The sequence below is a fragment of the Apium graveolens genome, chromosome 5 (genome assembly GCF_009905375.1).
Source record: "Apium graveolens cultivar Ventura chromosome 5, ASM990537v1, whole genome shotgun sequence".
Classification (NCBI taxonomy): domain Eukaryota; kingdom Viridiplantae; phylum Streptophyta; class Magnoliopsida; order Apiales; family Apiaceae; genus Apium; species Apium graveolens.
Window position 1 is genome coordinate 223884282 of NC_133651.1, and position 10640 is coordinate 223894921.

Consider the following 10640-nt stretch of genomic DNA (forward strand, 5'->3'; position numbering starts at 1 on the left):
TAAAACACGAAGGCAATAACAAACTATAAAGACTGTAATTGACAAAAAAAGTAAAAAAAACTTATCTTTTATCGCTTTCCAAATTCTGATAAGAAGAAGAACACAACAGCTGAGTCGCCAAATCCTTCAAGAGGACTTGACTGTTCTTGAAGAGATTATTGCCCCCCACTTAAGCTGTGATGGAATGCAGCAATATCGCTTCCAGGATAAAACAGCAATAGATCAATCTGGCCACAGAACCAACAATGATCAACGGCGACTCGCACCTCAGTTTGCCCAAAAAACCTATGCAACTCATATATGTTTGCGAGGCAGGCACCGAGACTTATATTATTTTAATCTCAAGTATACCTCTCAATATATAGGCATCTCAATTTGCTCTTCTTCTATTTTACTCGATGTGGTACACCAAGTAACAAAACAGAAAAAGTAAACAAAATGGGTTTTCCTTATTATTTATATTATATCCTGATTAATTAATATTAATATTACAAAATATATTCAGAGTATGATTAAAATAATCCTTACTCAATATATTTTATATTAATAATTAAATAATCAATATAAATAATTAAACTTGTAATAGAAAAGAAAAATATAAGAGTTCACACTAGCACTAGGCCACACAATCATTCCACTTATGCTAGTAGTTGTAAACAACACCAACACAAGATGCTATATAAACTCAATATCTTTCTTTTACAATACCAATGTGGGACAAAATCCACATAACACATTTCAAACAAGCAACTTTGTCTCAATATATTCATAGATTCCACTAAGAAAATATCTCAGATCCAAATATGAAAGTTTAAATCCTCTTATCAAGGAACAACCTCCAAGTGTTAGTTTCCTGAAATCGAACATATATAAAATATGCCTCAAACTTTCCATTTTCTAACACAACTGAGTTGGCCGTCTAACAATTTGTGATGGTCTCAAAATTGTCTTATAATTATGACTGTATTCCGGTCATACGATAGTTAAACTGTTGTAGCTAGTTGAGATTAAGCATTACTTTTCTTGAAACCAGATAGCTTTTATCAATCGGCTCACTAAATTTGCGCCACTCCGACAAAGCAGGGCCATGGAAGCCGCTCTACTTGCCAAACAGTGTTTCTAGTTAATTCTATACTTATATTCTAAAACATTTGGAAAGAAGTTAAACATGCTATTTGGAAAAATGTAAAAAGAAATATATTACCATGTAGATGAAGAAAGATCAGTATCAAGTAGACAGTAGTAGATAAGATAATACAACTGATATTCCATTCATGTTCAAATTATTCTGAATAACAAAATTTTCAGATAAACAGATGGCAACCTGATGCCACCAAAAGAGGAAATACGACTCATGATACATAGCCTTGGTATAAGATCAATACTTTATTTATTCTATATTGAACGACATTCAACATTGGTTACCAGTAACAGCGCGTATCTATGTAATGACAGTTGGGGCAGTTCGGCCAGTAAATTCTTGCATCTTTGACAATTTAAGAGCAACATCAACCTGTAATTTACAGGGAAAGTTAAAAACAAAGAAACTAATAGAGTGCTCACTTAAGTGTACTATACGGGGAAGGCTCAAGTTACTAACCAGAGGAGCAAGTGCATCTTGAGACTCTCTTCCAATCTTAGAGGAATCTTGTTCATATTGCTCAATATAAAGACGAATAGTAGCACCCTCAGAACCAGTTCCAGATAGACGGAAAACCTACAAATGAAATTCAACATATTTATATATATAAAATAACTCATTTATTAAACAAGACAAAAATGGATGCAAGGGTTATCTGGGTGGTGAAGGATAGAAGGGGACTAAACCAATCGTGATCCATCTTCAAACAGATATCTGACACCCTGATGCTTTGAGATAGAACCGTCAACAGGATCTTTGTATTCGAATTCATCAGCATTGGCAACATTTGAAACATCGGACTGTATTTCTTTAACAATTCTACCCAAAAACAGTAAAAAAAGAAATCAAGTCAATTAACTGGATCGCCTTGTCAAACTATAAGGCGTTGCCTGTATCATGAATATTTCATATTGTTATAATCTCTTTATCACTACATCTTATTGAAGCACGGTTGGCCAGCATAACAACACTACTATTTCTGTAAGGAATGATGGAGAATATTTTAAAAGATGTAAAGTGTACAAGGCTTTGCTGAAATTAATCCTTAGAGAGTAGATACTAAAACGATTGTTTCCCTCCCTACAACTGTTCTCTAAGTTTCTTCACCATAGTTAAGAAGAGATTTGACCACTTACACGACGTTTTTTGGCCTGAGCTGCACACTTTGTCCTTTATCTATATCTTGAGGGTTTAATACAGGACGATTAACATGTTACTGTATAGTCTTAAAATTGTAAGCGAAATATAAATAAAGTCTTCATTCACTGGTTGTTATTTAAGAAAGAAAATGCTCAAAATTAAGAAACTGTGAAGGCAGAGGTACTAGGAGTCAACATTTGAGTAATTCATGTAAACTAAAAAAATTCATAAAGAAAGCAAGATAGACATGAAACTCATACCTAAATTACCAACACACAAATTCTATCAGAGATTACAATACAAAAGTAAACAATCCTTGCATAACTAACATACATAAATTAAAATAAAAATAGCAATCGCTAGATATGATATATGCAAATTTCAAATGAACATACTTGTTAACGTCGCCAAGAGAAGATTGCAATTTGACCAGGTATGCCATTAATTCCTTTGCTGCACCTGCATCAACATTCTTAAAAAGGCGAAGTATTTTAAATCACAAGCCTAATCAACAGTGTCGCTACATAATCGTCTTTTATAGACCAAAAAGCACAAAAACCTCGTAATCATATCGTGTATAATAGTGTCGTCCATAGGCAGCCCAATGTTGGCGCACAATGTCTTCAACAGTCACAAGCTTCCCCCCGCCAAGATTCTCTTTATTCTTATAAGCAATAATAGATAACCATGCTAGAACAGCCCATATCCCGTCTTTCTCACGTATATGGTCCGAGCCTATCATATGTAGAACAGATATGTGTAACTTCAAGAGAAGAACTGCTACCTCCATGTAGATAATGTGTTCACTTTTCTGGTGGTTTACTCCATAAAATGAAATATAGATGCTTACCAGTTCCAAAACTTTCTTCACCACAAACTGAACACATACCAGCATCCATCAAGTTACCAAAAAACTTCCATCCAGTGGGCACCTTATATGAGAAGGTGTGGTTTCATTAGATCAGATATAAGTGGCAAGAGAGAAATGGGTCCGGGCTCCGGGGTAAATTAAAAACAAAATCAACAATTGTGCTGCAAGTACCTCAAAGAACTTCAAGTTTAGATTTTTGGCTACAACATCAAGAGCAGCTGATGTAGGCATACTCCTGCAAAAATATTATGATATCTGACCATTAAGATTGCATTGTAAATTTAAGAAGAGATAGACAAATTAGTCTCAAGGTGATTACATACTAGTTAACAGTTAAAGTGTAATGCATCAATGCAAACTTTAGAATCAAAGTAAAAAGAATATAAATTTCAACACGACTGCCTAACTTGGAACTCATGAACGCCACAAAAAGGTTAATACAACCACGAAAGTGAAGAAGCTAAAAGAAAATGCTCAGTACCTTGCAACTCCTTTAAGACCAGCTGAGAAGTAAGGAATAGATTGGACTGCATTTGCAGCAATAATAGCAACGGAATCAGATGGAGTCACGAAAAACCTGACATTACAAAAGAAGTGGGAATGGAGAAGTGAGCATGTCAAGAGTTGTAAACTAACATGTGGTGATATGCTACCTTTTACCAAGGATCATGTTACGATCAGCATCACCATCAGCTGCAGCACCAAATTCTGGTGGCTCTTGTTCACCCTGTGATTTACCCAATCCCATACGTGCTACCAACTCCTTTGCATAGGTCAGATTGGGATCTGGGTGTCCTCCCCCAAAGTCCTCCTATTTGTATAATTTAAATACAAGTAATTAAAAAAACTATAACTCAAGGCACCAAACATCTTTTAATTTATAATAAATTTAAAATTAATATTTTAAAAACACAGAAAAAAAAAAACCTTTGGCACACAGTTCAACAATGAGCTTTCCGGTGCACCAAGTTCTTTAACAAATATAGGCTTAGCATAAGCACCACCAACTCCATGAAGTGCATCATAACTATAGAATGAATATTAAATGGTAATTAGAATGAAGTAAATAATTCATGAACGTAGCCCAACTGCCCAAGGTAGGAAATATAATAAAGAAACTGTTCATTGTCCACATTATTTCCAACAAAGTTGTAACCACATACCAAAATGAGAATTGCGGAGATGCAATCAACTTCTGAATAGACTGGAAATCAAATATTGACCTGAATATTAATAACAAATCAATTTTGTTAAGATATACAATGGCTCAAGAGGATACCACCCATCATCAACAACAGCATTAGATTGTAACATTACAACTAAACATATATTCATAGAAAAAGCAGGGAAGAGTAAATATAGCATACTTCATCAATTTTACGTAATCACTAGCTGAATCAAATACATCAACATCGAATTGACCCTCAGGACCCTCAAAGTTTGTTATACCAATCACAGAGATATCCACCTGGAGTAGACATAATCACTGAAAGTTAGCCATGTGTCCTGTATGCAAATAATGAAATCTAAGAACAAATAGATTACAAATTACGAAGGTCATACATCTGGAAGGCCTTCTGCAATCAAGTACTCCTTTATAGTTTTTGTATTTTCATAAATCTTGTCTGTAACTCCTTCAGGCGCTGGTCCACCATTTTCCATGTTGTATTTGATTCCAAAGTCCTGTAACAGAAAGGACATGAATGGGTTTAGGAATTCAGTTCTGGTGTCTGACATGCAAAAAAAATTGTTTTGTCGCTTGTCCTATAATTCAAAACTGGTTACCGCTTTAAGTATAACATACTATCTCCATAATTTTAACACTATCAAGCAAAGTTGGTCTAAACAAATCTGTTTGAAAGGGATGTCAGTGTATTTTACATTGGTCAGTGGGGTTTATTCCAAGTTAGATGCCTTAGATATACAACTATACTTTTGAAGTTCAAAAACAGATGCAACAATAATAGATAAGATATGTTCTAGGTATCACTAAAGAAAATTTGTTCATTTGTTACACTAAATTAACATGTGGAAATATGATTGTACATACCTCAGTCGGACCACCTGGGTTGTGGCTTGCAGTCAATATAAATGATCCTGATGCTTTGGATCCCTGTTTTAACATTCATATTGTGAATCTTAAAATATTGATTTGCGTAACATTGTCCAAGAATGAACATTACTAGTGACAGAGAATATAAACTAAAGCAGGCGAACTTACATCAGCCGCAACCCTTTCTCGTATTACAGCTGATACAGCAGGAGTGGATAGCAGTCCATTTTGACCAACCCAGACACGTCTTACTCCATTTGCAGCTGCCATTTTTATAATTATCTGCCAGTTTTCAAGGAAAAAATTATGCAGAATGGTTACAAAATATCACATTGAAGATGTAACTACGTTTTGGTGCCAATAAACATTTAAATCCTTTTTAAAGTTGGAGTAACAAAATAAAGTACCTGGATGGCATCCTTTGAGTAGTAGCGGCCATCACCCGAAACAACAAGTGTAGCACCTATCAAGCAAGACAATTAAGAAAACTGAATGTGTAAACATGCAAGAATGTCAGCTAACTATATCATGAATCCTGTTACGCAAATTGGCCATTATTCTCGGAATGTAAAGTACACTACATAAAACTAGTAGCAAAATCCAAAGGCCAAAATATTAGGAACAAAAGACGAGCCAAACCAGCTTTTTGTTCCACAGAATGTCTACTGACTCTATCATGAATCCGGCATGACAGAACTTATTAAAATGACACTGCTTTACCATAGCTTAACTCTGAATTGGCTTTATACAAACTCCTAAAGCTAGGAAGACAAGAAATTAAAAAAAAAATACTTGTAATATGAAGAGTGATAGCCACTACCTTTAACTTTTTCTACTGAAAGGGCATTGAAGGTAGACTGAACAAAATTATGCAAATAATGAGGTTGTGTGAATACTTTCACCTGAAAGATAGATCAACCAACTATCGATCAACATAGGGATATATAGAAGAAATCACAAAATCAGCAAGCAAATTAATTCGAACTTTATGCCATAAAAAGATGTAAGAAAATGAATGCTTGTTAATCCGGTTAATTATCAATTACATCACTCTTTGGGTCTAAATATATCAACTTAGTCACTCATTGTAAAATTGACTCAACTTAGCCACTAATATGAAAATCTTTATCAAGGAGACCACCTGTCAATGACTATTTTGATAACAAAAATCAAAATTTCAATGAATAGTTGAACGAATTTTGAATTTAGTAATCAAGTTAAGTTACTTTTGCAATGAGTTACTGATTCGATATATTTGGACCCAGTGTGTCATGGTTTGGACCCGACGAGTAATGCATTGGCACAGTTCATAGTGTTAAAAGTTCTTAGACTCCAAGTCTCCAACTACCTCCCCCCCCCAAAAGAAAACGAAACCAACTCTTAAAGACTCCACGTCTTAATTTTACTGCAAAAAAAATTGTCAGCCTCCAATCTCCGCACCTTTCCACCCCACCCAAAAATACTAATATTACATAGCCGACTCTCAAAGACTCTGCGACTTAATTACAAACCTGTCGGAAGAGATATTCAGTATTAAAACATATAGTATGCTAGAAGTGTGCAAAAGCACAATGCCAACCAAATCGTGGATACCGAGTAGGATCTACCCTGTGTTCCAAAAATTATATTTGAAAGAAAAGGAAAAAAAAGAAAGATTTAATTTGTGTTTCCCGTGCGATAATTTAGAAGGCGGGGAAACTTAAATCTAAATCTTTGAAAGAAATTCCTTATATATTTTATATTTTGTTCCAGAAAATTTCTTCCCGCTTTTGAAAAGATTTAAAAATAAAGAAAATAACTCACTTTCTTTTCTCAATGTTAGTTCTAACATCTAGAAATATGTTGCAGCAATGCATTAGAAACCATCAATCCATCATTGATTCATCCAGATCTACATCCAATATCACGCCGACTAAACGACTTCAAATTTCTCAGCTCTACAACCAACTAACAAATCAGCAACTGATTCCAACATAATGCACATGTTTGCCAAAGTTTGTGCACTTACACAAACCACATCACTAACACAATAAAATTCGATAAGAACGCAAAAGTTGTATAAACATGCAACTTAAATCATTCAGAATTATAATTAAAATGATGCACTTAGAGCTGATCTATATGAACCAGTAATCAGATCGATTAAACACCGTCAAATTCAATACATGATTACAAAATCTTATGCGTGTGCATAATATAACGCAATAGTACAGATCCCAATGCTAATAAAAATTACTAACACAGATCAACAAATTACACCAAAAAATTTATAATTACAGCAATAATAAAATAAAATGATACAAAGTACGAGTAATCCAGAAAAGTTTGTGCACTAACAAGGTATCACATCACGAACACGATAAAATTCGATACGAACGCAACAATTGTATGAAGAATAACAAAAATCGATGGCTATTTTAAATAAAATGTTGCACATAGAGCTGATTTATACGAAGCAGTAATCAGATCTACTAAACACCGTCAATTTCAATATATAAATAAATAAATCTTAAATGTATGTATAATGTTCACAATATAACGCAACAGCACAGATCCCAATGCTAATGAAGATCGGTAGATAGATCAACAGATTATAAATAAAAAAACAATAAATTACAGCAATAAAAAGTGAATGAAACGGTGATATTGTAATAATGAATATGTATGTATTAATACCTTCTTTCTCAAGCCAGAAGTGCCGGGCTTCTGGCCGTCGATTGGCGCAGATTCGACACGCGTGACATTGAACATCACCATAGCTTGGTTCTTGTTCTGCTAAACAAAGATTAGTTATAAAAAGAAGAAAGTGAATTAATTGTGAAGTTATGGAAGATGTGAGTGTGTGTAAATATATAAATAAATGGAAATGGGATACCTGAAAGGAAGGGGATTGGAGAAGGAGAAAGAGACGAGTGTATGTGTGTGTTATTCGAGGGAAGGAGAGGTGTTGCTTTGTGATAGCAGAGGAATATATAGTGGTGAGACTGGACTCAGATTTGATTTCAAAGAATATATTTTTGGTTTATTCCATTTCCACTTTCCATCGTTTTATTACTTCATTAGAGTAACTTTTAAGTTAATATGGACCACAAGTGCATATATATGCCCCCCAAATCAAAGCATGTCATGTGTATGTCAGTATAAAATTTGGGATATAAATTCGGGGCACGTAACACTACTCTTTATTTATGGGTTTGTGTTAGAAGATAGCGTGGACCGGTTTGACTCGGTTTTCTATAAAACCGGAACCGTGATCATAAATTTTCGATTTCTAAAATCAAAAAGTGTCATCGTAAACGACGGTTCAATTTCGGTTTCAAAATCTCCGATTTGGTTGCAATCGGTTCGGTTTCGGTTAAAATACCGGTAAAATCAAAATTGGAAGAAATCTTAATGCTTGAATAAGTAAAAAAATCAAAATTTTAAATTTTAGCTTTAAATTTATTATTTTTCTCTAAATAAACATGCATAGTACTACTATTAGAGGTGGCCAGACGGTCGGGCCGTCCGGGCCGTGCCGAGTTTCAAGCGAGCCGAATCAATTAGCCAGTAACTCGTGAACGACACGTAGAAGTGAACGAGCCGAGCCGAGTCGTGCCGGTTTGATAAAGTGATAACCCGGGATCGGCTCGTGAATTAGGCGAGTTAGGCGAGTTAGGCGAGTTAGGCGAGTTATACGAATGCGAGCCGAGTTAGGCGAATGCGAGCCGAGTTAGGCGAATGCGAGCGGTTCGTTCAGGCGAATTCAGGCGAGTTTGGCGAATTCAGGCGAATTTGGCGAATTCAGGCGAATTCAGATATTATATAATCATTTTATTTGTGTATAGTGGAAAGTGGAAAGGCGAATTCAATTGTTTTTTTTATTTTTTATGTCTGTGAATACTAATCAGAAATTGAAAAATTGATAAATATATATTTATATTTATCAATTTATATTTATATTTATTTAGATAATATTTAGATGGCTACGAATTATGATGAAAACAAATTTGTTATTTTTAAAAAAGCAAATAAGTGGTGCAAAAAGAAAGAAACAATTTTTTTTGTAACTTCAATTTTTCTTTTCAAAATTGTGTTTTTTTTGAATTTATAAAACTAACATGTTTATAAGGAAAAGAGGACGGTACCTCTATAAATTTTATTAATTAAAAAAATGTTACAATTGATTTGAGAGGACTCCTCTCTAAAAAACGAAACAAACCGTGTTTACATTTTAAATAAGATACGAAATATAACAAATTTTAAAAATACAAGGCAAACAAATATTATCAACTATTCAAATTCTTCTTCTTCTTGTGGATCGTTCGTTGACAGACCCGATTCCGATGAAGTGTCCATCGTCATCCAAGTATCATCTTCGCCGTCCGAATCATCTTTTTTCATCCCTTGTTGTCTCTTTGCCGCTTGATCCCAATCATTTTTGCAAACACATATCTTGACCACATCCGGTGCAAGACTTGATCTTTTCTCGTCCAATACTCTTCTACCGGCACTAAAAGCAGACTCGGAAGCAATGGTAGAGGCGGGAACTACTAAAATGTCCCTTGCAATTTTAGCTAATACCGGAAATTGGTTCTCGTGATTCTTCCACCATGTTAGTATTGAAAAATCCTCATCGAACTCATAGTTATATGAAAAAAACTCTCTAACCATGCTAAATGAAGTTTGAGGTGTAGATGCATTTTCGGAAATTCTACACTTTTGTTTTTTAGTTAGGATACCAAGCAATGTGGGATTAAACCTACTAGACGGACTAGTCTTAGCCTTAGGTGGTATAATATTTTGAGTTCTAGGAGTATATAGATCTATAAGACGGTGTAACAAGTCTAAACAATTTTGCACATAAAGCACATGATTATATGAAACTCCTAATACCGAGTAATAATGTTCCAACATATTTTCTAAACCTTCTTTTCTAACACCGGGATCAATAAGACATGCAACACCATAAATAAAAGGAAATTCGGTAAAATATTCTATCCATTTTTTTTTCATATCAACAATAATTGCACCAAAACAATTATCTTCTTCATATGCTTTTAAAGTAGTAATAATATTAACACACTCAATAATAACAAGATGTACATTTGGCTCGTAAACGTAAGAAAATATCTTAGTACCACATGCATAACAATCAAGCAAATCACGTACCCTATTTGCCAAGTCCCAATCATTTTCGGTAATAAGTCTATCCTCCACTTGATTTCTTGGATCGGAATTATATAACTCGGTGATAACTATCTTATATTTAATTGCCTCGCATAGTAATTTATAAGTCGAACTCCATCTCGTGGGACAATCAATTCCCCACTTTTTGGGTATTAATCCATTTTCCCTACACAATTTTTTATATTGTCTCTTGATTGTGTGCGCGATACGTAAATACTTAATTATTTTTCTAATAGGTGCTAAAAATTCGGTTATTTGTTGAATAC

General features: G+C 34.3%; 1 protein-coding gene across 2 annotated transcripts; it reads right to left on the reverse strand.

Moving 5' to 3' along the window:
• Positions 1-1247: 1247 nt before the first annotated feature.
• LOC141724881 (phosphoglucomutase, cytoplasmic-like) lies at positions 1248-8231 on the reverse strand. Of its 2 annotated transcripts, none has more exons than XM_074527171.1 (19): positions 8081-8231; positions 7882-7977; positions 6026-6107; positions 5613-5668; positions 5374-5487; positions 5203-5265; positions 4716-4835; positions 4520-4620; positions 4316-4375; positions 4080-4179; positions 3806-3963; positions 3634-3729; positions 3324-3387; positions 3132-3213; positions 2841-3016; positions 2677-2753; positions 1828-1960; positions 1601-1717; positions 1248-1513 (listed from the first exon to the last, which is right to left on the reverse strand). In XM_074527171.1, the coding sequence occupies exons 2-19, from the start codon at positions 7960-7962 to the stop codon at positions 1442-1444; spliced, it is 1752 nt and encodes a 583-aa protein (XP_074383272.1). In that variant the 5' UTR covers positions 7963-7977; positions 8081-8231; the 3' UTR covers positions 1248-1441. The 2 variants fall into 2 exon arrangements, with proteins under 2 accessions (XP_074383272.1, XP_074383273.1); XM_074527172.1 differs by having other exon boundaries at positions 7882-7980; positions 8081-8140.
• Positions 8232-10640: the final 2409 nt, after the last annotated feature.